Source organism: Pagrus pagrus (genome assembly GCF_965226575.1).
Source record: "Pagrus pagrus genome assembly, chromosome: 19".
NCBI lineage: Eukaryota > Metazoa > Chordata > Actinopteri > Spariformes > Sparidae > Pagrus > Pagrus pagrus.
The window spans coordinates 3,575,485-3,602,340 of NC_140203.1; the positions used below are offsets into that span (position 1 = coordinate 3,575,485).

Here is a 26,856-nt window from a genome sequence, read left to right on the forward strand (position 1 = left end):
GTGGGTGCAGCGGTTGTCATAGAGACACATAACCATGTATGAATGTGTGTGTGTGTGTGTGTGTGTGTGTGTGCCTATAACCTTGAAGAGACAATGAGGATTAATCACAGTCAGAGAGAGAAAGCAGGATGAGGGAGAGATGACGTTAAGAACGGTGGTGGAGGAGGAGGAGGAGGAGTGTAGGAGCATGTGTGTGTGTGTGTGTGTGTGTGTGTGTGTGAATATGTCTATTCATGAGGGCTGTGTGTGTGTGTGTGTGTGTGTGTGTGTGTGTGTGTGTGTGTGTGTGTACAGTTGGTTGGTAGGTTGTTAAAGGGCATCCTTGTGTGTGTGTGTGTGTGTGTGTGTGTTGCTCTCTTTGTGCTAATAACTGAATAATTATTGAAGCTCGTCTCTTTCTCTGAGCTCAGAGGTCACAAAGAAACGAGAACAAGACGTCGTCTGTAACTCCGAGCTCGGCTGACAGCGACACTAAACTGCTTATCAAACCTGTGTGTTTGTATATATTTTATTGCTTTTCTTATAATATTGATTCCTAAAACCTGCAGATGGATCTTTCAATATTTGTCTTGTGGCTGCGTGTTAGGGTCCAAAATAAACAAACACTAAAATGCGGTAAAATTTCCAGTTTGGTTGGTAAATCTCTGAAACCGTCATGTGATTAAAAACTGTTGAGCGTCTCTTCCGTGATTGGGTGTCATTAATGGGCGTCCTGTTGTCCGTCCTGCTGTCTGTCTGTCTGTCTGTGTCGCAGCTTCAAACGCAGCACAGGGACTTCATGGTGCATTCAAGTGCACCTTGTAAACTCTGAGATCTACACTCGAATGGCCACGAAGGTTGTTTTTTATTCTCTTCTGATTTCCCTCTGTTGAAATACATATGCCGCCATCTGTCATCACTCACCTGTTCTTTAACTACAGTTAGATGCTAAAATAACAACAATGTCACAAGCTAGAGTTATTTGTCATTTTTTTTAACAGCCCTTGTCCTTGAGTCCTGCTACATCTGTGTTGAGGAAGGATTAAAGAGTCTCTCAGCCTGGGGAGTGAAGCTGCTCGGTAGTCTGGTGGTAAGACAGCAGACCGACTGTGGCGAGGTGTTTGTCTTTAAGTATCCTCAAATGCTTACTTTTCACATTAAGCACTGAAGGATGAGAGGTTCCTTACCTACCCAAGCAAAAATGGTATTGCAACTGAAATATCCCTTATTGATCTGGTATATATTCTTCAGGATAACGACCCCAAACACAGACCAAGAAGTCCTGACCGTCCTGGACTTTGTCCTCCACAGTCATCTGACCTCAACCCCGCTGAACATTTACTTGAAGACTGAGAGAGTCGAGCATCCTGTGACATCTCAAGACGCTTTGTGGGAACACTGTCAAATCATGCTGGGAGCACATGAGTCAGCAGGTTCTGCACAAACTTGTGGAGCCCGTGCCGGCTTCGAGTGCATGCTGTTATTAAAGCAAAAGGGAGCAAACCCAATGTTAGGATATTCTGAAATATGAATAGTATTACATATCAGATAAATCATAGAAAAATGATTGAATTTCTAGATGCGTATCGTGTGTTTTCCGGCCTGGTCACCGCAGCTAAAGCAGCTTTTGTTGTAACTAACTCCTGAAAGATCTCCAATTTGCTAAATCATGTTGATGAAACCACAGCACTCATAGAAAGGTGCAATTATCTCAGAATGTGTAGGTGTGTTTATGTGTGCAGAGAGCCTCCCTCCTGCTGTCAGAGCTGCAATGATCAAACTTGTGCAGTAATGAAGGTGATGTTTTCTAATGTTCCAGATAACACACCAGCTGTTGTTGTTGTTAATGAGAACAGTGGAGAAGGGGCTGTTTTGAACGCGGGCGTGTGCTTTCAATCGCAGCCCGGAGGAAGCGTTTCTTGCCAAAGCCTCTTAAATTGTTTGTCTCACATCTTGGATGAGAGTAACGCCTGTTGGGCTTTATATTTTAAAATGCCTCGGCGGTGCCCAGGTACGGCGGCGGTGATCCGTCTGCAGGCGGCAGGAACGATCAAGAAAAGTGAGCAACTATTCTCAGGCCTATAATTATCTCCATTTCTGGACAAGGTGTTGCTATTTGTGTCTCGTGATGGAATACAAAGATTTTCATCTGCTCTTTTTGGGGCTTTTTGTGATAAAAGTGTGACGTGAAAGGACAAAATAAGAAAAGACCGGAGAGATAAGAAGAAACAGACATCAAGAGAAAACGGCTGCTGTGACTCGCAGAGTAAATCAGGATGGTATTGGCCGGGTTAAACAAATCAGTGAGCTTTGTTTGTAGGTGGGTTTTATTTCCTTTGAAGAGAGCCAGGTGAGCTGTTGTTTACGGTACAAACAATAAACAATAATCCACTCATTTAACGCTCATCAGGGGGGAATGGTTTTTTTAGGGAGTCTGGGGACTGAGAGACAAAAAGGAACAAATATTGGTTACTGTTAACTGTATTTGTCAAATATATGACATGTTTACTGTCAATAAAATGTTGTCTTCTTTCATAAATGTAGTGTAAATGTAAAATCAGCTGTTAAATGTTGGCAGGTAAGATGGACTTTAGACACAGAAGCAGACAGTCGGGTTCAGTGAGGCTGCGACAAACTGACTCTTTTTACAAGGAAAGAAACAACTTAATGTTTTGCATCGAATGCCGAATTTACACGAAGGAACAACTGATTCAGAATTTCCCATTGATTTTCTGCAAAGTTTTAAAAGTTTTTTTTATGAATTACCAACTCTCAAAATTGAGCGATTTGTTAAGGGGGTCTGGTGACATTGTGGTTGACAGTGTGTTTATAAATTTCTACTGCTAACACTGGCAGGTTAAGAGTCCAAACATGTAATTTACATTACAGTGATTCACATGGAAATCAGACATGTGTAATCCATTCTCCTGTTGTTGTTGTTGTTGTTGTTGTTGTTCTTCAACTATTTCTTCCTTTTCTTCTTCTTCTTCTTCTTCTTCTTCTTCTTCTTCTCCTTCTTCTTCTTCTTCTCCTTCTTCTTCTTCTCCTTTTCCTTCTTCTTCTCCTCCTCCTCCTCCTCTTTCTTCTTCTTCTTCTATTTTTGCAATAATTTTTTTTTTTTTTCAATTGTTCAGTTGTATGAAAGTATTGTAACATCCATGATTAAACGCACTTTTGGATTAAATAACGTGCAGCTTGAATTAAACTGAGCGAACACATTGGACCGTAACTGATGCAGCTGACTTGAGATCGTCTCACAGACTTGGAAACCAACTGATTAACAGACGCCAACTTAAAGCTTTGTCTGCCAGGGTGTTTCTCTTTGGCCAAGACAATAAACTGCATTCTCACACTGTTGATCATGCGTTGTTTTTAATTCTCTTTGTTTCTGAGCCTTTTCATTTATTCCTTTACTATTCTTTTTTATTCTTTGAGAAGACGGGTGATGTCAGATCTGAGTCTACAGAGCTGCCTTGATACAGAAAAGAGACAAATAAAATACTATATGAGCAGGAGAGATACAGAAGATAGAAGATAGTTTTCTTTTCATTGATTTCATTATTTTTATTTGTATTTATTTAGACTGACAACTTTACCTGAAGTCGGTCTTGCCTTTGTTTCGTCTTACTGTTTGACTCTCTGTTGTTTTAATCCCTTCTGAGTCTCCTGCTTTTGCTTTTTTGGACAAAGAACTTTATAAACACATTAATTAATAAACAATAGACTAAATAAAAAAAACAGAGTAGAGTCGATTTATAAAAAGTTGATGTTTGGGAGATGCGCTGACAGTGACCATGTGTGGATTCATGTGTGGTTGAACACAACTGACACCTTTAATTTGGAGATTGGAGACATTTTGGTGACTTGGCGGACCGGGCCAGTGTCGTGACCCTGAACGCAGCGTTGGTTCCAGGTTTGCTTACCAGCTCCATGCGTCTGCGGCTGCTGTCCTGCTCCCTCTGGATCAGCTCCTCCATCTCCAGCCTCATGTCCTGCAGACGCTGCAGGTAGTAGCGGGCGTTCTCTCTCTCCCGGGCCTCGGCCTGGGCGCTCTGCTCCAGCTCCTCTCCGAGCCGGACCACGCTGTCCCTTAAACGCAACACCAGCACCTGCACATCACAGAAGTGGGACAAGGTTTGGATAAGGCCATGCAGGGACGAGAGTATGATGTGTTGGAGTGTGTTCTCACCTCAAACCTCTTGACTTGGCCTCTCTGAAACTCCAGTTTATTTTCCAGGTCACATACACGCGCCTCCTGTTTACTGACGATGCTACGCCCCACAGTGGACGACTCCAGGAACTGCACCCTCGACACACTCTGCTGGAGCTGCACGACGAGTAGGTGGAGAGAGAGAGGAGAGCCAAAAACACACATTCAGAGAGACAAATAATTGCACCAGACTGATCCAGAGTTTAAACACCTGGTTCATCAGCCCTTTCTGTTCTGATTGTCTAACCTCTTCCTGGAGAGAGTGCCTCTGCTTCTTCGCCTCCTCCAGTTCAGCCTGAAGCTCTCTGATCTGAGTGATATCACTGGAGGACTGAACCAGAGAGAGAGAGAGCGTGAGGCAGAGATTTGATTTGGGAATATAAAAAGTGATTAATAAGAGCCGGAAAACACAAACTGTGAAGCCGAAGCTTTACCTGAGCGATGAGCGCTTTGTGCTTCTTCATCAGTTCGTTCAGGTCCTCCTGGTCCTCCTCCAGCCTCTTCAGTAGATCCACCTTCTCATGCTGCAGCAGCGCTAACTGCTCGTCCGTCTGGATGCAGAAGGATAAACAGGTAAAGTGAGGCTTCATTTTCACAATCCTACAAAATTCAAATATGAGTAGACTGACAATGATGAAAATGTTAATACAGTTATCTATTTTCAATGAATACTGTGTGCTCAGAGCGAAATTAACTCCCTCACATCATCTCCATCTCACCAGCCATCATCTCCTTCCTGCTCATTTATTCAGGTGTGTCCTCTAATCCGTCACCTGTCTCACACTCACCACACTCTTCAGTTTGCAGATATTTTCCAGTTCGATCTGAGTGTTCTCCAGCTCCTGGGAGAGAGTCGTCTGATCGCTCTCGGCCTCCAGCCGCCTCGCTTCGCTCTCCTCCAGCTAATTGGCCACACAGAGAGAGTATCAATGTATCTCACACCGAGCAGACGGCGGCAGAGCGGAGAGTCGGGTGAATGTGTACGGGTCATTGAGGGTGATCTAAAAATAAACTGGGACGTTCTTGAAGATTTAAGTGACAGATTTAAGAGAAAAACTCAATTAGTCTCTGAGTTTATAAATTCATTGATTTAGGAGAAAAAAACTCTCTAAATTTATAAGAAAGAAATCACAAATCTACGAGAAGAAACTCGTAAATTTATGAAAAAATACCCCAAATATTCTGTGAGATTATAGAGTCAAACATTTACGAAAGAAAAAAAAAAATTGAAGTTAAATTCCTAAATTTTCAACAAACAACATGCAACATTTGTGAAGAAAAACCCTCAAATACAAGAAAAAACTTCAACTATTCTCTGAGATATTAAAGTCAATAATTGAGCGGAAAGACATGTAGAAAGTTAGAAGAAAAAAGTCAAATATTTTCTGAGATTATGAAGTCAAAAAGTATGTAAACGCACAAATTTATGAGAAAAACTCCTACATCTGCAGAGAAAATGTTCTCTGAGTGAATAAAGTCACAAGAAAAAGATATTTTAAGTCATAAATTGAGGAGAAAAACTATTTTAGAAGAAAAAACTCAGATATTAATAAGTCATAACTTGTTTACTTGCTTCTTTTAACATAGCTTTTACCTACATCGGCCCTAAACCTCGGTCATCACAGGCGAGCGTACCTGACAGTGCAGACGCTCGATCTGCTCTCTGCTGCCGTTGGGCAGATTCTGTCCCGGGTTGTCGACGGTGGAGAGAAGCAGCTGGGCGTCGGCCAGCAGGGCGTGAGTCCTCTTCAGGTCTCTCCTCAGCTTCTTCTCCACGTCGAAGTCTCTGTGTCCCACCTGCGAGACGAGAGACCTTCGTATTAACCCTCCTCCAAATGAGATTAAGTGTTTTATCTGGAGAACAAAATCACAATCTTCACTCTAAAGCCTCTAAAAGACTCGAACTCGGAAGCTGTGTGCCAGCTTGGCGACGGACCAGGCCCCGGCCACTCATCAGGAGTCCAATTACAACCTTATAGTGACAGAGACAGAGTGCGAAATTAGCTGCCGCCCTCTCGCTGCATATGCTCGGTTTGTGGTGCCTCTAATGCAGCAATGACATATTCATCAGCTCAAGAACATTAACCCACAATAACAATGATGGACGATGAGAGAGAGTTGGCTGGAGTCACTGTGGGAATAAATGTTCTGTGCAGTAAGAGACTGGTTCTGTATGAGGAGTTCAGTGTGTGTGTGTGTGTGTGTGTGTGTGTGTGTGTGTGTTACCTGGTCACACAGAGTTGCTATGAGTCCTTCCAAGTCGTGCTTCTCATGAATCACCATCTGTTTCTCCTCGTACTCCTGCTCCAACTGCATCTCCAACTGCCTCAGCTACACACACACACACACACACACACACGTGAAGTACAATGATGAACGGCCGGTCTGACTGAGCTTTTATTGTCCTTGACAGGATATTTCCCCCGCAGCAGGATGCATAATGATAAGCATAAAAACATCATCATCTGTGCAGGAGCATGAAAAAAACTAACAGAGGCCTCCCGACGATCTTCTGTTGAATAAATGAACCGGAGTTTGTTGGTTTAAAAAAACCTCCTGCTGGAGGGAAGGAAGTCTAATCATCAGGGAGGCTGAGAGGAGGAAAGTAACTAAGTACTTTTACTCAAGCACTGCTACTTTATACTTAAAATATTCCCTTAAATTATTAACGCATAAACTTAGGAGAAAAAAAAAACACTTTTACATGAAAAACCTCAAATATTCTCTGTGATTATAAAGTAAAATATTAATAAGAAAAAACTCAAATTACAAAGTTATAAATTTCAGTTAGACAAAAAACTCACAAATTTACTCAGAAATTTGCAAGAAAAAACACAATTTCACAAGAAAAACTCAAGCACTGCTACTTTATAATTCTAATTTGCAAGAAAAAAGTTAAATATTCTCGAAAATCATTAAGTTCATACATCTAGGAGGGAAAAAAACACTTCAAATCAAATATTTTCTGATTATAAAGTATTAAATTTCAGGGAAAAACCTCTCATATTTATGAGAAAAACCTCAAATAATCATAACAAAGTCATTAACTCAAAAAAGAAAGAAGAAGTTGTGAAAAAAACCCAAAATATTAATATAATTAAATATTTATCATATTCATCAGAGATCATAGTCATTAATTTCCAAGAAAAAAAATCACCAATTTATGAGAAAAAAAGCCAAATAATCTCAAAATCATAAAGTCAAAGAAGAAAGAAGAAGTCGAGAAAAGAAACTAAAATATTATTATTATAAGAAAAAAGTCAAAAATACTCTGAGATCACAAAATCAGACATTTCCAAGAAAAAAAAACATTGCTCATAAATTTCTTTCTGAAAACAAAATATAATAAACAAATAGATGATGATGGATTATTGTGGCTATCAGAGTCAGAAATAGATTATTGATCCCTGTGGGGGGAAACTGCATTGATCCCTCTGTCATGAGCTACATGAACCTGCAGGATAGTGTTTGTTTCTCTCTGTGCAGTTTACTTTTAATATTTGAAATGTTTGCATTGTGTGAGAGTGACAGTGAGAGGCTTTATCAAACAGGTTTAATAACAATCTCACTGCATTTTTCTCTTTGCTGTCAGGAGTTTGAATCATTTTAAAGGCCTGAAAACTCTTCTGCAACCTTTGTTATCACTCGTGCTGCTGCTGCTGCTGCTGCTGCGGCTACAGTTGAGCTAACAGCTTCATGTAGCATTTATCAAGCTACCTGCACCCCTGACTCCACCTGTAGGCTCTGAGTCTAAGGAAGTCATCATCCTCACCCCCGATAACATCAGCATCTGGACACCGAACATCAACTCTGAATGCATTCGTGCTAATCCTTTTTCCATGAAATGACAGAGTGTTTGTCACAGGAGTTAAATCACTGGTCTGATTGTGCAGGAATGTTGTGCTTATGCGTTGATGTAACTGCAGCGAAGTGATGTAACTGCTGTCTGGTTGCATAACATTATAAAATGAGGAGAAAAAAAAAAAATCTAAGTGGATCGTTCAGAGGAAAGAATTGGTTCTTTCAGCCGGCGAAGGACATTTAAAAAGAGCCATCTGTACACACACAACCCAATACTGCTCTGTTACACAACGCAGGCCATGAAGGTCGGTGTTGGAACCGGCTGAATTTTTATTTTACATGATTTTCTGAACATTTCTACAAATACTGAATGCAAGAACTTAAGAGTCCAAACAAATGAGAACAGAAAGACACAGTGAGCTCAGTGTGCAGCCGGACAACAGCGTTCAGCTCCGGGGATCTCGACTAGTCTGACTGTCTCGAATAATAAAGTTTAAACGTTCTTATTCCTGGAAATGTATGTGAGAATATCCTAAGATAACTACCCCAGTCCAGCGCAAAGTATATTCAAAGCTGTTGTTGAACCGTTTTGGAGTACAGACGTGGTTTTGACCTCTTTTGAAAGGTTATAAGCTTATTATATTTCCCCAAGCATTCACCTGTAACTGCTCCTATGAGCTGTAAAACACAATGTGTCCACATCATAGAGTCCTACGAGGTCCAAGTTCAAATTTAATAACAATGTCACTAAAAAAATGAACACTTAACACCTGTTTTTCTGAGGAAATATCCAGGTGCCTGGAAAGAAAATGCCATTTTGTGACCTCAAATTACACCTGATGGAGAGCAACAGGAGCATTAAACTAATTATAACAAAACAAACAAACAAAACAGGTCCAGTTGCCTCCGATATATAGTTCTTCATTTCCTTATCCACACTAACTTCATGCATATAAAATATTAAAAAACAACTGTTTAGGGGAGGAAAAACAGCCTATACAAAGATCAAAATGCACACAACTACATACACTTGCATAATTTCCAAGATTAGGGCTTTAAAAACTGATACAAATGATATATTACTGGATTTGAAATCTCATTGGCTGTATGATGCATCGATCATTCAGAGGCTGGCGTGTAAGTGGCTCAGGAGAGAGGACAAAGAAGAGAGAGTGGGTCACTTATCTACACATTAGCTGTTGTGGGCTGTAGGACAGACATATAAACATACTTCCTGTGATTAAAGGACCCGATCTGATACCTGATACCTGATACCTGATGCAGACTTTGAGTCGGGACGCTCGTTAACCTTTTCATAGCTGTCACTTGCCATTAACTACCTGTGAGGTGTCGACCTACCCGTCTCTGAGACGACTTGTGCACATCCTCTAACTCCTCCTCTTTATCCTCCAGCTCCTTCTGATGCATCTGCTTCATCCGCTCCATCTCCATCTCAAAGCGCATGTGGATCTGTCAGAGAGAAGAGACGCGAGGTTCAGGACGACAGCAAGCGAGCGAACGTTATCTGAATGTGTCTGGCGTGTGTTGTAAGCACCTGTTGCTGCTGCTGTATTTTGCCGGTGAGCGTGGTGACTTCCTGCGCTCTCTCGCTGGCCTGACTCTCCAGCAGGCGAAGCTGCTTCTTGAGGTCGGGCAGCGATTCGGAGGCGAGATCGACGGGCAGGCTGAGGTCGCGGATCTGAGCGCACAACTCCTCCTTCTGCTTCTGCAGACGGGCCACCTCTGACTGGCTCTCCTGCACACACCCACACAAATATGCATCAAAACACTCGGTTCATCCTCCAACTTACAGATTTCTGTTTTTGTCCTCTGGTTACTGCAGCGCGTCTGGAGCCGGCGCAGGTTAAACAGCTTAATCTTGCTCAAGGATACTTTGGCAGGTTTCGCCACATGGGGAATGAAACCGAGGCGTAGCTACTCGAAGGAACACAGACTCGAAAAACAAGGAGGATGAACAGTTTTTGAGAGAGAACAGATAAAAAAGAGAGAGAAACCTCAACCAAACCTCCTCTGTGTACACCAGACGGAGGGTCTGAGCTCTTCTTCCACCACTGGAATAATCTTAGTGTTTTTATTAATATCAATACTAACTACAATATGGACAGTGTTGTTTGTAATGATTGTTTAGGATAGCTTAGGACCGGGACAGACCGAAGCTAGCAGGTTAGCATGTTAGCTTCAGTGGACATCACACTGCCAACACTGTATTCTTCTACCTTTTATTTCACTTTTTCTATCTTCCCCTGAAATTATCCATTAACCTTTATTATTGATCGTCTTTCAGGATCTCGTTTTCATCTTAAGGATGAAAAACTGCGGAGGCGAGGAGCAGAACTGAACTTGATGACTTGATGTTTTCGTGCAGTTTCTCCAGTGAAAGGTCGGATCTGTTGCTTTCAGTAACTGCACAACATTTACCGTCTGTCACATGACGCGCCGTTGACTCCACATGTCTCTGACTCATCCATCTATGATGCATTTTGCGTCACTGCGCCGCCGTGACACCGTCTCATGAATCACAAGTGACAACTGTAATTTCCAGGATAGATTATGTGCTCTTTTCCAGGTTAACTTGATGAATGACGGTCGTTGATATTTTACCATCATCACTGATTCTATTTGTCTGCTGACATTATTGTTTCCCCCGTTCAAACGCACTAACGATCACGAGTCCTCAAACCAGACTGACAGTCTGTGACAATGGAAGCTGAGTCATTATTTGTTTCCCAGCTGTTTCCCAGGTTTTTCTTCAGGGTTTTTGTATAAACATAAACAGATATACACACACACACCTGGACGTTCCGGCGCAGGGTGTATATTTCGGTCTCCAGTGTTGCGTTTTCCAGAAAGGCTTTGTCCTTTTGCTCTCTTTCATTGTCGGCTTCCTCCAGAGCCTGAGTCAGCTCATTGTCGAACCTGAACAAACACAGAAAACAGCAGGACGATGATTCAAATACTGCAAAACTGTATTATGTACTGTTATTCAAGTCACCAGAAATAAACACTAAATAACTTTAATGTTGAAGCTGGAGGGGAAACTATTCACCAGCAGTGGAAAGTACACTTAGCACTCAAGTACTCTATTTATGTATTTTAAGGTATTGTACGCTATATCTCTGCTCTACTGCCACTCAGATTAAAATATTGTACTTTTTACTTTGCTACAGTTACCTGATAACTTTAGTTACTTTGCAGACTCAGGTTAATAATACAAAATGTAATTGACAAATAAATTAGGATGTATTATTCTATATTAAGATAAATTTATTTACTACTTTATTGTTCCTGAAGGGGAAATTCACAAACTACCCAGCAGAATACAAACTAAATCAAATGAGCTCCACGTTTAGCAGCTACAAGATAAAAGTGATGAATATGTTAATGAATCAATAAAAATATTAATATAATATATATTTAAAACTGGGTATCGACTTGGCTTTGAACAGATGCTGAGAAAACTAATTCTGTAAGTTGTAGAAAAGACCCTCTAAACTTTTGCATTATTAGAAATATTAATGTTTAGATGATGAATTAAATTAAATGGAGTCGGAGATTTCAAACCGGCATGTATTAAAAGATCGATCACAGGATTTTAGGATTCATAAAGATCGATTTCAATCAGATTTCTTTAAAAAAGCCCATTTATCATTCTGAAATGGGCCATTTTGCAGAAGAAGTACTTTAACCTTCTGTACTTTCATATATTTTGATGCTAGCCACTGAAACATATCTAATAAATCAATGAATTATTAAATAAAAGGCCAACCATGAGCGTTGCACCCAATAAAACTGGAAGTAACCACAACGTGAACCCTTAAAGTTATGTCAAACAAACATCCAGTATCTCAGTTTCACCACTGTGGACTCAAAAACAGTCCTTCTCCGTTATTCAACACAGTTTTTAGAAAACCAAACCATCAACCAGGGGACAACCTTCAAACTGAGGTATGATTTGAACTTCTTTCCAACAAAACCTTTTCTTAAAACCTCTAACCTCAAACCAATTAGAGCAGCAGCCTTTATATTAAACTCATTAATCCTGTGTCTTTCATTTGCAGTAATGCCGAACAACAGCATTAAGCGAAATCTGAAAGAAGGCATTCAAAGCTTTGTACTGACCTTGACAGACTTCATTTCATGGGAGAAAATAGAGCATGACTCTGTCCCTTTCTCTTTTTCTAAGCAGTTCAATTTCATATCAGTTTGTACTTTCAGTGCAGACTGAGGCTGAAAGACGAAAACAAACTAAAACTAAATGAAAAAGGGCGCCAGCAAACAGAAAGTCCTGATGCATTCATGGTTAAATGGTAAGACTTTAAAGGGCACTTTTTTATGTCTTGGGGACAACAATAAAGTATATCGTATTGTATCGCATCGTATGGTACCATACCTTACCTTACCATACCGTACCGTACTGTATCGTATCGTATCGTATCATGTCGTTTAATTTTGTATCGTGTCACACCGTGCCGTGCCGTATCGTATATCATATCGTATCATATCGGATTGTGTCCTGATGCATTGCTGGTTAGATAGTCACCTCAAAGGGCACTTTTTATGTCTTGGGGACAATAAAGTATATCTTATTGTATCGTATCGTATCGTATCATACCATATCATATCGCATCGTATCGTGCTGTGTTGTATCGTACCATATAAATTGAGGTAATTAACATCACAGCATGAAACACTACAGTATTTGTAGTTTAATAGACAGTGAGGGAACTAAAATACAAAGAATAAGCTGATGCATCCACAGGCGATCATACGTCATACTAAGACGAACAGTACGAGAGGAACAGGTGGACACAAACCTCCTCTGTTTGCGGTCCACCTCGTGCATTCGGCTCTGCAGGCTGTCAGTGAGGACTCGGGCGTCCTGGAGGTCAGAGGTCACACGTCGACAGTGACGCTTCAGTTCTGTCACACTCCGCCTGGACTGCTCCAGCTGGGCCTGCAGTGTTGCCACCTACACACACACACAAACACACACACACAATGTTATTACCTTCAGACATTTAATCTCCCATCAGTGTTGCGGTGCACGTCACAGTGTCCTGTCTCACCTTGGTATCGAGCTGTTGTCGGGTCTGTCTCTCTGTCTCCAGTTTTTCCTCCGTCTGTTTGAGTCGTCTGCGGACAAATTCAACCTCCGTCTGGCAGCACTCCAGCTGCATGGCCAGCTCACTCTCTGTGGGGGGAGAGCTGGATGTGACTTTGTCAGGGTTGATGGGCAGGGCGTGACATCTCTGTGTCTTTGAGCTTGAAACCAGTTCTCAGTAATCGGGTGACACAGAGGCCAAAAGATCATCCAAAATGACATCAGCAGTAAAATTAAAGATAATATAAAAAATAAAAAATGCACTAAAATGGTTCGTAATAGCATTACAAGCACAGTTAGTGAGTTCAACTTACCTTTTATGTCATTTTTTTTAGTTTTTAGGTAATTTATTAGGATTTTTAGGTAATTTATTAGGATTAATTATTCTTTATTATGCATTTATTAACAGTTAACTGTGTTTTTCAGCTACTGGATCTCAGGCTTTTATTTATATTTTCAAAGGGGCACTGTGTAGTTTTAGAGAAGAAATTCATTTATTTTTTCCATAAGTGAATAAACAAGCACATTATAAACACATTTTTGACAGATTTGTCATTTGTCAGTGGTGTCTAGCAAGAAACTTTAAATTAAAATTAGAAGAATTAGCTTTGATGCCTTCAAATACTTTTCCAAATCACATTAGTTTCAATTAATTCCATATATTATGAAGATTAAGGACATGTGAAGCACTTTTACTCAGTTTATTCATTCACGAAAACAAAGAAAGTTTGTTTATTTAGTTTGTTTAGACAGAAAAGTAATCAGTCAGTGATGATCTTTCTCATCTGATTTTCTGAATTTCTTCCCCAAAAACTACGTAATGCACCTTTAAGCAGTCTATAAACTGTTTATAGGCTTCAAAGAGACTGTGTGTGTGTGTGTGTGTGTGTGTGTGTGTGTGTGTGTGTGCGTGTGTGTGTGTGTGTGTGGAATGCTGCATCATTGGACTTGAACACAATCTTCATCCCTCTTTGATGCATCAAAACAATTCTGTTGTGGTTAAGATCAAAGCACACGTTGTTAACAACACAGATCTCAGGATTTCAGGATCACAGTTCACTGTAGCTCGACTTATCTTCAGGGAAAGTTTCATTATCGACATATCGCGACCGAAAATGAGCACTAGTAATCCTACGCCATACGGACTCAAAAGCTTGCTGGAGTGTTTGTCCAGGGCAGCACTCCTAGGACAGCCGGATGACATCCCAATGTTTCTGGCCACACATGTGGAAGAAATGCTACTGTTCAGAGGAGAAGAAGAGAGGGACACCAAGGAGGTCGCTTTTCACTATCAAGAGCAGTGGGGTAAGTTTTAGGATTTGATATATATATAGAAGATGTTGCTAAGATTGTAGGATTTGGTATTTGTATTGTGTTGCTTTTATTATTCTGCTTTTTAACCTGCAAAGTGTCTTTGTGTACCATGAAAAGCGCTATACAAAATAAATGTATTATTATTATTATTATTATTATTATTATTATTATTATTATTATATATTATCATAATGTTCAGGATGTCCAGAGTCAACTCTGGCCTGTATTTGTAGCTAATTCATCAGTACGGACATACAGTCCGAAATTTGTTTCTTATCTTTGAAAAATCCTGTGTCATATCCAGTTTTTAACATGCTTTTTTTTTTCTTTTTATCTTTGTTGATTTCTACAGAGACTGCCCTTTTCGAAAAGGAAGGCAAAAAGATAGAGATCCCAATAACGGCCCCTGAGGAACCTTCTTCACTTCAACTCAGCGAGTACATCTCTAGAATCGCAGAGCGCCCTAGAGAGTCTTCAGTAAGAGCTCCTCCTCGGATCAACAGAATGGGTCTAACTCGTGGAGCGATGGCTCCGTCTTCAATAAGACCAGTACCACCACCACCACGTAAGGCACAAGATACGACTGGTCAGGTATCATCTGCCAGGGTTCCTCCTTGGAAATACAGAGTGGGTCGAACTCGTGGAGTGATGGCTCCATCTACAATAAGACCAGTACCACCACCACCACGTAAGGCACAAGATACGACTGGTCAGGTATCATCTGCCAGGGTTCCTCCTTGGAACAACAGAGTGGATCGAACTCGTGGAGCGATGGCTCGGTCTACAATAAGACCATTACCACAACTACGACGTAAGGCACAAGATACGACTAGTCAGGTATCACCAGCCAGGGTTCCTCGTCAAACGCAGACAACACGTCCTCTACCGTCTGCATTTTCAGTCCTCCCACCCATCCAAGAGAAAGGGCCTTCAAAACATGCACAGGGACGAAAATTAACCAAAGGCTGGGACACCGGTGTATCTACCAGCCGTCTGAATGCAGCTGACACGAAATTACCGCCAATCAACCCACATAAAAGCGGTCTGGAGTTGAAAAGGTCACTGGCAGTGCCTACAGAACCTGATATACGTGTCCCATACAGACCGAAGGGAGGGTTTTTTGTGGATCGCGAAATCGAGCCAATGAGAACCAGGGCAAGGCCTGCGGTAGACGATGTGTCAAAGGGCACACGCTGCACAGATCTGCCAAAAGTGTATCCAGAGTGCTCTACAAATTCTGCAGATTCATCCCTTCTCGCCATAAATGCAGTATTTGTATGTAAAGTGTCTGTATCACTGGGGCTTGACATGACTTGCCAGGACAAGGCTGACTGAGAACCTTTAACAACTGGACTTTCCAATGTTAATTACCTTGTCCTTTAACCAGCAAGAAGGTCCTGGTTTTAATTCCCGTTGCGGTTTTCTCCGGGTGCTCCGGTTCCCCAATTATCACAAGTTGTGATTAAAAAACAAAAAAAAGTTCCTTCCTTGTGCAAACATCCCTGAACACTCTGGGAGTGATGGCTCCGTCTACAATAAGACCGGTACCACCACCGGTTGGGGTTTTCTCCGGGTGCTCCGGTTCCCCAACTACCTTCTGCAAACATCCCTGAACACGTACTGAGCTCGTTTTATTTAGTATTTAACCAAACGATAAAATTGATAAACAGCATATCTACACTACCAGTCAAAAGTTTGGACACACCTTCTCAATCAATGGAGAAGGTGTGTCCAAACTTTTGACCGGTAGTGTACGTAAGATCAGTTAGGAACAGCGAAAAGGTAGAAGATGTTATGAAATGAATTGCTAGCTTAAAGGAATAGTTCACTCTAGAACGAAATTCAGTCATTATCCACTCACCCTCATGCTGATGAGAAGTCAAGAAACTATACCGGACTTCTCATCAGCATGAGGTTGAGGCGATAATGACTGAATTTCGTTCTAGGGTGAACTATTCCTTTAATGACAAAATTGCTTTATTGGTTCATAATTCAGTATTAATCCTACTTTTGCCAACAATCATAAAAAAAAAACTGTAGTCGTTAGAAAATAAAAATTAAATCTGAAGTAATGTCTTTTTTCAGGTATATTTTGTTGCTTTCATGCAGAATTCAAATGTAAAATTGTGATTATCTTCAAATAAATAATTGACATACAAACACATATCAACAATTGAAATGAGTTACATTTCTTTAACAAACTCTCCTACTTTTAAATGTATTTATCTCAGCAACCAAATACCAAAAGGAATTGGCAGCAGATGACTCATTCAATCATTAACAACAATGTCTACGAAATATTAAAATTTTATAATAATTAACATTTTCATGTTCATACTTTTATTTGGGGGTCCTAGTAGAATATATTTACATACTTTAATTTAAACAAAAAAAATTAAAGTATGTATTTTTCTCTGCATTGCAGCAGTTTTCACACTGTGTCTTGAACGCTTCATTTTGGCTACAGAGTGAGACAACTCGCCTCTGTTCAATCTTTGGTGAGAGCTGCCAATCAGAGGCAGAGTAGGGCGGGTAATGCCGAGCAAGGTAGTGTGATATATTATTTAATAAATATATATATTAACATAACGGCTGTTACATAGTTATGCACATTAGTTACTGAAGTTAATGCGTGGACTTTGGGCTGCTCACCTTTTACACGCACAAAAAAGCGACTTAACACAATAAAGGAAAGAAAAAACCCCAAAAAGGAACATATGACCTCTTTAATTTGTTACTGTAAGGTGCACAATGACATGTAGAAATCTGTGAATGTAGGTTACTTCATGTAAGAAAAGGTGTATGAAAGTCAAAAAACATTTACAATAAAACAACAATAAAAGCATAGCGGTGGATCGAGGGGCCTCTGGAAGGTTCGGGTCGGCGCAGATGAGTGTTGCTGTCTAACTACAGCTGTTAGTGTTGTTGCTTAAACGTGACACGACATGTAGGGACGTGTTTCAAAGCAAGAAAAGAAGAAGAAGATTTCTTTCCTCACACAGCCTTTTTATGTAACCCGTGGCAACTGCAGACGTACAGTGGTCTCCAGAATAACAACAACAGACACGTGAATGATTTTCTTTTTCTGAGCGCTGCCTGATCTTTACCTGTCCCTGCTCCTCTCTGACTCTCAGCAGTCTGTACCCTCTGCTTCTCCTCCCCCAGCTGCTTCTCCAGGGCCTCCATGGTCACTTTACACTGGTCTAGACGTGCCTGATTAAAGACGAAACAACGACAAAGTGTTAAGAAGGGAGTTCAAGTCGAAAAGAGAAGTGTCACGCTTTGTTCCACTGTGTAATAGATTACTTTATTAGCCCACGGTCCTACCTGCAGGTCTTTGTTCTCCCTGCTGAGCCGGAGTCTCTCGGCCCGCTCCACATCCAGAGCCTGACCCACGGCATCGCCGCGAAAACGCTCATCGCTCAGCTCAGACGTCACAGCTGTAACCTACACACACATAACAACATGAGCACTGTGTGTGTGTTTGTGTGCCTGTGTGTGTGTGTGTGTGTGTGTGTGTGTGTGTGTGTGTGTGTGTGTGTGTGCTGCAGCACAAACCTTGGTCTCCAGGCTGTCTGCAGTCTGCCTCAGCTCGTTCCTCTCTTTCTCTGATTTCTCCAGGCGTCGTCTCAGAGCTGATATCTCATCCTGACGGGAAGGAAACGTTTTTCAGTAAAGCTCTTACTGTGATGACCAACTGTTGCTCACTGAGGTCGTGACTGGTTGAATATTATTGAGACTGATCAATGGTTGTTTCCTTGTGTCACTTCAATGTCTTTGTCACACTCGGGCTGCCCTTTCCACTGTTCAAAACGCCGTCAGAAGACATGTGAAGAAACAGGTGTGACTGGATGTGAAAACGTCCATTTTCACATTAGAAATAGAGCTTGCTGCTTTCTGTTCAGCCAAGAAACAGTCACAAAACTGCTTGGAAAACCACAAAGTGCTGCTTCTGCACTTTTATCAAAAAGGGGAGATATAGCCTGGTGTAAAGGACCCTTCACACCAGGCTGGTGGTCGGTTGTCGTGCATTGTCAGGGCAGTCAGTGAGCGTCTGGGGCTCTAATCAGCGCGGTGTGTCTCGCACCGTTGGCACCTGTCAGAGGCTTTTTGGCCAGCTCAGCATGTAGAGTCGGTGGCAGCTCGTCGGCACTCTGATCGGCTGTTCAGGTGAGCTGATCAGTGCAGAAGAGAGAATGGAAAAAGAGAAAAGAAAGCCCCTCGAGCCTGTCACTGCGATATCCATGATTTCACCAATTTAGCTCAGTTTCTCCTTATTTCTGTCCTCTACCTCTTCGCCAGTGCCATTTGCAACTTTGCTAACTCGTGCTAACTTTGCAGAGAGGTACCTCCTGTCACGCATGTGCAGAACGTACATGCTTGTTTGCCGCCAGCCGGAGTCTTTGCGACGTGAGGCGACGCAAAAGCCAGCCTTTGTTGCAGCGAGTTCAGTTTGGTGTGTAGGGGCCTTTAATCAGTGAGCTTCAGAGGAGGTGGGAGTCGGATGCTGTTACCTTTAGACGTAGCCAGGCTAGCTGTTTCCCCTCCTTTCCAGTCTTTATGCAAAGCTAAGCGGTATCGTGTGTGTGTGTGTGTGTGTGTGTGTGTGTGTGTGTGTGTGTGTGTGTGTGTGTGTGCACCTCTTTAGCCCGGAGTCGTTCGTTGTCCATGTTGACGTCGAGCAGAGGACGCACTCGACAGAAAAGTTTCCACCAGCTCCACCTGGCCACGACCCTCAGAGCCCGCAGGTTCCTCTGCAGACAGGTGACCGCCATCTGCTGCACCTGGAGACACACACACACACACACACACACACACACACACAGGTGTTGGGGTAAAGGCAGACAGATTACCTGCTTCTACAGCAGCACCAGAACTTCTCGGTGTGTCTTCAGCATACAGATGAGAGCTGGGCGCTCGGTCATCAGCACAGCGAGACACCAACCTTGAGTTTGCGGTATTTCTGCCGGGCCTGATGTCCCATACAGGCGGACTGAAGATTGACCAACCAGCCGGTGACCTGCTGGTCCCTCTGCTGCTCCAGGTAGCGCAGCACTCCTCGCTTCATGAACACCTTGAACAGGGCAGAGAAGAAGATCCATGACACATCACATCAGCTGGATTCATCATCTGACGTCCGGTTAGAGGAGTTCTCACCCTGCTGGCGCCCACGACGATGCTCTTTTTATCCAGATCCAACTCAACCAGCAACTCCTCCACCGCCTAAAGTACAGAGAGTGCAAATGAACTTATTTATTCAGAGCCGCACATCAGAGTGTTTGTTCGGCAGAGAGCTGCTGCGATGAGCGACCTGACCTTTCTCTCATCGTGGCTGACAAACATCGAAGCGTAACGTTTCATAATTGGCGGAGACAACGCCTGGAAGTGACACCTGAAGTCGCTCAAAGTCATGTGCTCCGGATAACCTGAGAGAGAGAAGGAGACACTAGATTTGTTCTTCTAAATGTAACACAACATCTGGATATTCAAGGTAAAAACGATCCAAACTTTGAAACTTGACTGATCTCTGCAGCAGCTTAAAAGCTCAAACAAATTAAGAGATAATTCACATCCAGGCAGCACAGAGGAGACGGGAGGTAATGAGGAGCAGCACCACAGGGAACGCAACGAATGAAAATACTGCACACACAACGTCTTCGGCTTGTTAAACACTAACTGTGCAGGTTATCTGGCTCACACTGAGGTAGAGGGATTTCCAATTAAAGGAGGTTCGAATTTAAAAAACAATACATCGGACTGTTAATCATGAAATTGTGCTTATTATAATTTATCTGACAGCATTTGCTCGTATTTGTTGGTTCATTTGGCACCATGGTGAGTGGAACGACACGATCCTCTGTTTTTAAGGATGCACTCTCGCTGGTTTTTTGCTTATGTGGAAGTTTTATGATCAACATCATTAATGCAAGCGGTGGCAGGGGAAGACTTTCCATCGCATGCAACAGTTTTGACAATAATAAAGTCGTTTGAGGAAATGTAATGTTCGGGTGAGAGTCCACCGTGCAACTAGTCCTGCCGCTCTGACTGCAGACTGCACGGTTTACATTTTTAAAGATGTTGCACTGCACACTATTGATGCAACGTTGTCATTTTAAGGTCGGTCTCGTGGTGGCAGCTTTCGACAACTTCTGTCCAATTTGTGTCTCAGTAAATGAGTCTCACACACAGTGCTGTCCAGCTTTTGTTTTGAAAGATGGAATAACAAACTGTAAAGCTCAGCAGTTTGTCTGTTGGATTATCTAAATGACTAGTAACTAAGAGATGTAGTGATGTAAACAGTACAACGTTTCCCTCTGGAGTAAATGTACTTAGTTACATTTCACCCCTGGTTGCCATGGTGACTGTGCTGACCTGTGCGGTGCAGCTGCAGGGCTGACAGGATCTGCGTGGAGTGCAGCTGAACTCTGAGCGCCGGGACGTCAAAACTTCCGCCGTCGCTCTTCGCGCTCACACACTGCAGGAACACGGGCCTGGCCCGACGGATCAGGTTCACCAGAGCATCCTGACAGAGAGATTCAATCGATCCAGTGACGCTTAATGAATATTCTCGTGGAATAAATACACGCACCGGTACACTCACCGCCTGTATTTTGACTGCGATACACTGGGAGAGTCTGCGTACGGCCGCCATCCCTCCGCTGAATGTTTTCCGGATGGTGCCGTTCCTCTGCAGCGAGCGCTGGCTGCCGCCCTCCAGACCCCCCAGGCCTCGACACAGAGGAGGCAGCGAGACTCTGGGGCTGAACATGGCCTTCACCTCCGCTCTGAGGAAGACGAAGAGGGAAGCTGGTCGTCACATGGGACAGTGCGACATGTTCTCAACAACTGTCAATACATGATGACTGAAATAAATACTGTCAATAACTGACAAAATACTCATACTCAATACATTTTGTGTCTTGCTGATGCTTGTTTAGTGCGCAAAGTCAAAAATGGTCCTCTGATAAATGCACCCCAACAAAAACAGAGAAGAAGAACAACAAACACACGGCCGCTGAACAGACTCACATGGTGGAGTTCTGCAGCAGGCAGGTGGCGTTGAGAGACGACTGGTTGTTCTGGATCAGACCGAACCATCCCGTCAGGTCGTAGCGGATCGGGTCGCAGCCCATCAGGTGGTTCACCTCACACTGCAGCGGCTGCTCGCACTGACGCACTGCGGGGACACACACACTCTGAATATCCAACACTCAATTAGGGTGTGTGTGTGTGTGTGTGTGTGTGTTTACCAGTGTTGCTGTAATACTGGCAGACTCTCTCCAGGGCGTTGTTCTCACTGGAGCCTGGTGCCACCATCTCCTCATCCAGAACCCATAACAGACCTCTGGGGTCTCCATCTGCTGCCCGGACCTTAGACACACACACACACACACACACACACAAAACATAATTACCAAAAGAGCAAAATGAGCTTCTGCTGTTTGTGAAACATTAATTACGCTTCAGTTTTGAGAATCTCCGGCTCTGCAGAGAAAGTGGAGATGATGACTCCATCGCCACCTTCCCGGTCTCTCGGCAAGACGTTTGATCTTAATGACTCGGAAATCGAAGACACAAGAGATGGATGACAGCATATTTAATAAAACTGGAAAACATTCAGCTCTCAAATAAGCAGCTCAGTCCTCTGGGGTCCATTTTACAAATAATTCAAAATAATGAAATGATCTCATAGTGAGCCATCTGACGGGATGTAGGCCGGGTCTTTAGAGTGATAGAGGTGATGTGGTAGTTCATACAAGAGGATGATCTTTATATTTATATGTATTTCAGTTTTATTATTCATTTCTCTTCTTTTCTTTATTGTTCTCGGTGTTCACTAAGTGTGTGTGTTTGGTCTAACCTTTTCAAATTTGACTTTTCAACTGTGTTTTTATAAAAAAATCTGACGTACTGTGACTTTAAAAGTTAACTTTAAAGGATCATTTACTAACGCACTTTCATAAAGCTTTAAACCAGGATGGGAGAGACATCTTGACATTTATTTGCAGTTTCTCCTGCAGACTTTCTGTAACAAATGTAGTCATCAGGGTGTTTTTTATCAGACTAGACTCCTCCAGAGCCACAGACGACATTACACAACTGAGTGATGATGAGTGTGCTGACCTTCATGTGTTAAATGAGCGAAGAAGCCCCTTAAAAAAATGTGAGCGTTAATTCTTGTTAAGACGCTTTAGCTCCACAGTTTATGTGTCCTGCGTGCTTCATCATGAGTTGTGCACCTGTGGAGGCGGCTGGTCGATGGCCGACACCACCTCGGCCGGGCTGTTCTCTGGATTCTCCAGCTGCACGGGGATCTTCTCCTGCAACAACACCAGAGGAGCCGTTTACTCAAAATATCATGTCGTCCGTTATCATTCGTCCACAGCTGAATGATCAACGGAGTTATTGATGAGCAGTGTTGCTGTTTGTAATGTCAGAGAGGCTTTTATACACTGAAGCTAGATGGGATGAGATGTGCTCCTCAGACAAACAACAAGCAACACAACGCAACATAAAACCCAGACAGCAGTCGTGACAACACGAGCCCACATGTTCCTGCCTCTCTGAGAAATCTGCTTTCTTTTCAAGGCCGATTTGAAAATGTTCTCCGGAGGTTTATTCTGTGGTACCGCAGCAGAATAAAGAGACGAACCCATCGAACTCTTAACACAGAAATGTTGTGAACACTTGAACAGACTCACAGGCTTGATAATCTCACTATTTGCCTGCAAGAAGGAGAAAAAGCGTCTCAGCGTGTAAATTAGCAGCGAGTTTTTGTATTTTTCACCAGAGTGCTACCTTGACTTCAATGATTACTCTGTAATTTAAGTTTAAGGTCTCAAGGGGTCCCACTGAAACACCAACACCAACACCAAGTACAGCTGAGGCTGAAGGTCTTTAGTTTTGCAGATCAACAACAGTATTTCCATCCAAAAGAGATATTTCACTTAAAGGTGAGGCCAGAACTATGACTTCAGGGACGTGAAGACACGGTCTGTGTCGGGGTGATTGAGGATGTTAAGTTTGAATGAAGCGTGTTTTATTTATCTCCCAGCCGAATCTATGGGGACTATCAGACTGTCATCTCCTGAGGTACAAAGTGGTATTACAGGAAAGGACCAGAGCCGGGGCTAGCTGGTTAGCATGCTAACTTCAGTAGACATCTCTGCAACACAGTAAAAAGATGTCTTTGACAAAACGTCAACACACAAACTAGATTTCAGGCAGAGGAAAAGTCCGAGGATCACTTAAGTTATCAGGATATATCGTCTTAGAAACCATTAATATTCTTACAGATTAACGACAGTCCATCCGAGAGTTGTTGGGCTTAAGGGAAACTGTACAGCGGCAGGGTGAAGAAACATGTTTTTACCTTTACTCAGAAAACTCTGATTTTAAGAGTTTCTGGTTTCTGAGGGAACATCAGAGAGTTTCTTCCTTTTTAAGCAGCAGAAACACGGAAAAACACATTTCTGGTCACGTCTCTTTGAGGTCTCTGTAATAGTTTCTCTGTCAGAAGAGAAAAATCTTTTGTACTTGCAGAGAACAAACTGTCACTGGGGACGCAGCCTACATTACATTCAGGTACTTTGTCTTGGAAGCCAATTTTTGGCTCTTAATCAGTTTGCTTTTGTCAGTGTTGTAACTTTTACCGACTGATTCTGTTTCGGACGGCATCATTTTGTATTTTAAACGAGCAGAAGCGACTTTAATGGTGGAATAAAAGGTACAGATCTGATTTATTATGTGACTGTACTGATTCATGGGCTCCTGCTGTAACACTCATTATGTCGAACTGCTAACTGCACCTGTACCTGAGCGTATCTCTCCAGCATGTGTGTGAAGGTGTGTGTGTGGTAGTGCTCCAGCAGCCTCTCCTGCAGGTAGTTGTGGCAGAGCTCGGACCAGCTGCCTCCCCGTTCGTCCGCCGAGTGTCTCGGGTTCCTCAGGCCCGGCGTGTCCACCACCATCACCGAGGCCAGCGTCAGCTGCTGACTGCTCAGAGCCCTGAAAAAAACAAATCACGCACACACACACACACACACATATGCATGTTACAGGAGTGTGTGTACCGTACAGAGGGGAGTTTGTCTGGGCTGGTGCGGACCAAACAACCGGACTGATACCGCTTGGGTCGGGACAATCGCCAAAACGGTCCAACCAATGATTCACCTGTGAGTCTGTTTGCCTTTTTCTTTTGTAAAAACGTCGACATGACCAGGAACCAGACCAGGAAGAATAAAATGTTGGGCCAAGTGAAGGTGTGAAAACACCTTTTACGGCGGACACTGTGAGAAGCATCCGTACCTGTTGATGAGTGAGACGACAGCAGTGAAGAGCTCTTCATAGAGTCCAGCAGCCATCCCATCGACACACTGAGCTGCTGTCAACCTCGGACCTGAAATAAATACCAGAAAATACATTTGAGAAGAAACTCTTACTCAAGATCATCCACAGATCTTGTTGTTCATGATTTTGGGTCGAACTGTCCCTTTAAAGTCTTGTTACCACTTAGATAATCAACAGTAACACCTCCCTCGACTTTGGCCCCTGGTTAATCCTGCATCTGCCTCCCAAAAGCCTTCAGTGTGTCTGTGTGTGTGTGTGTGCGTGTGTGTGTGTGTGTGTGTGTGTGTGTGTGTGTGTGTGTGTGTGTGTGTGTGTGCCTCTCACCCTCGTCTGACTCGGCAGCAGCGCTCCTCTCTCTGCTGCCCCCAGTGGCTCTCTGCAGCAGCTGTCGGAGGTGATGTTTGAACACGGCCGTGTGCAGATCCTCCCCCTCGCAGCCGAGCACACCGCTGGCCACCTGAGCGCTGTCGAAGCTCACAAACTGCCTCCTGCCCACTGACAACACACAGAGCATTACATACGTTCATACTGAGGCAGCGCTCCAGGATCTCTTGTTTAAAGTAAAATACCAACACCAGAAACTAACAAGTAAAATAATCGGCCTCATGAAGTCTATATAGGAACTGACAACAAAATGTACTCCAAGTACTGCTCTACATACAGTTATATGGTTTAATCTAGTGGTTCCTAACTGAGGGGTTGGGGTTATTTACTAATTTAGCTTCTTTGGCCTCCAAAAAGTTATTTTAATGAAGTCGTCTGAGAAGTTTAAAGGGCAAATGTCTCACTGTTGGGACTGAAAACGACACGTAAATGTGAATGAAACGTGATAAAGGGACCAAACTACAAGACACTGCTAGTATGCTTTTATTTTGAAAATCCATATCTGTAAAGTAACTGCTAACTAAAGCTGTCAAATAAACCTAATGGAGTAAAAAGTACATTATTCCCCTCTGATAATCTTATTGTATCCTGTGTCAACAAGTGTCCCTCCAAGTACAGAAGGACTAATGTGTGTGTGATGATGCTGATGATGATGATGATGATGATGATGATGATGATGATGATGATGAATCAGTGTTACCTCTGCAGGCTCCTGCGGCTCCCAGATGGTAAATACCAGCCAGAACATGCCAGATCGCCTTCTGCTCGCTGGCTGAGAAGCCGAGCGTTTCCATGGCAGTCAGCAGCTTGGTGAAGGCGACGGACGCTCGCTGTTTCTCCTCCACCTATCAGCAGACAGACAGACAGGGAGGAGGGAGGAGGGACGCTCTGTCTCTGAAATCAGCCACTTAATAATGTGGAAGAACAGCTGAGTCACATCTCGTCTCGGCGTCTCCTCGCTGCGTGATTTCACCTCTTCAAAAATCATCTTCGGCTCATTTGTTCATCTTTATTCCTGCAGGATTTTTCACGCTTGCAGTGTAACTAAAAATGTTCCGAACCTCTTAATTTGCTCGTTGAGATTCACGCTGATGGAGAAATGTTTTTTTTTCTGACGAAGCACACAGTGTCGGACGCTGTGAGGAGCAGAGTCTGCTGAAGTATGTTTCCCACCAGCAGAGGTGGAGTCAAGCTGGTCTCAAGCTCTAAACTTTGGGCTTCGAGTCCTCGACAGGTCAAGTCCCTGTGTTTTACAGAGGGGCACACTTGCGGTTAGAGCTGCAAAGATTAGTCGATCGAACTGCGATTGAATAGTTTGATAATTGATTAATCTTTTCAGTCAAACATTTGCTAGTTTCAGCTCCTTAAATGTGAAGATTTGCTGCTTTTCTTTGTCATTCAGGACAGTAAATGAAGAGTCTTTGAGTTTTGGACTGCTGGTTCGACAAAAGAAACAATTTAAAGACTTCGCTTTATGAAATTTGATGAGTGTTTGTCATTTTATGAGCGATTCATCTTAAATTAAAACAATTTTTAGTTGCAGGCTTGGTTGCAGTATTTGCCTGAGATAGATTAAAAGAATGAGGTTGGCAGGTTGTCTTCAGACTTTCAGAAAGTAAGAAAGTCACTTAGTCTATAATCTTTGCCGTGCCAAAGGTCAGTCAGTCTCCACGTAAGGCAGCCAACATAAATGCAG

General features: G+C 42.8%; 2 protein-coding genes across 4 annotated transcripts in view; one reads left to right on the forward strand and one right to left on the reverse strand.

Annotated features, from left to right (window-relative positions):
• Positions 1-26,856, reverse strand: part of myo18b (myosin XVIIIB) — a 42,506-nt gene that overhangs the window by 4,647 nt on the left and 11,003 nt on the right. For all 3 annotated transcript variants that reach the window (XM_084383973.1, XM_084383972.1, XM_084383974.1), the window contains exons 12-39: positions 25,861-26,005; positions 25,101-25,271; positions 24,735-24,825; positions 24,242-24,434; positions 22,667-22,747; positions 21,677-21,797; positions 21,456-21,603; positions 21,028-21,211; positions 20,799-20,949; positions 19,743-19,852; positions 19,584-19,649; positions 19,372-19,500; positions 19,067-19,210; positions 17,985-18,074; positions 17,754-17,873; positions 17,534-17,639; positions 13,078-13,202; positions 12,826-12,980; positions 10,804-10,927; positions 9,546-9,746; positions 9,350-9,460; positions 6,416-6,520; positions 5,825-5,986; positions 4,978-5,091; positions 4,624-4,740; positions 4,437-4,520; positions 4,169-4,306; positions 3,903-4,088 (exon numbers count right to left, since the gene is read on the reverse strand). In XM_084383973.1, coding sequence (XP_084240099.1) covers positions 3,903-4,088; positions 4,169-4,306; positions 4,437-4,520; positions 4,624-4,740; positions 4,978-5,091; positions 5,825-5,986; positions 6,416-6,520; positions 9,350-9,460; positions 9,546-9,746; positions 10,804-10,927; positions 12,826-12,980; positions 13,078-13,202; positions 17,534-17,639; positions 17,754-17,873; positions 17,985-18,074; positions 19,067-19,210; positions 19,372-19,500; positions 19,584-19,649; positions 19,743-19,852; positions 20,799-20,949; positions 21,028-21,211; positions 21,456-21,603; positions 21,677-21,797; positions 22,667-22,747; positions 24,242-24,434; positions 24,735-24,825; positions 25,101-25,271; positions 25,861-26,005 — 3,672 coding nt within the window. The remainder of the gene's footprint in view (positions 1-3,902; positions 4,089-4,168; positions 4,307-4,436; positions 4,521-4,623; positions 4,741-4,977; positions 5,092-5,824; positions 5,987-6,415; positions 6,521-9,349; positions 9,461-9,545; positions 9,747-10,803; positions 10,928-12,825; positions 12,981-13,077; positions 13,203-17,533; positions 17,640-17,753; positions 17,874-17,984; positions 18,075-19,066; positions 19,211-19,371; positions 19,501-19,583; positions 19,650-19,742; positions 19,853-20,798; positions 20,950-21,027; positions 21,212-21,455; positions 21,604-21,676; positions 21,798-22,666; positions 22,748-24,241; positions 24,435-24,734; positions 24,826-25,100; positions 25,272-25,860; positions 26,006-26,856) is intronic.
• Positions 14,101-16,590, forward strand: LOC311275421 (uncharacterized protein). The gene is made up of 2 exons (XM_084383975.1): positions 14,101-14,417; positions 14,779-16,590. The coding sequence occupies exons 1-2, from the start codon at positions 14,228-14,230 to the stop codon at positions 15,759-15,761; spliced, it is 1,173 nt and encodes a 390-aa protein (XP_084240101.1). The 5' UTR covers positions 14,101-14,227; the 3' UTR covers positions 15,762-16,590.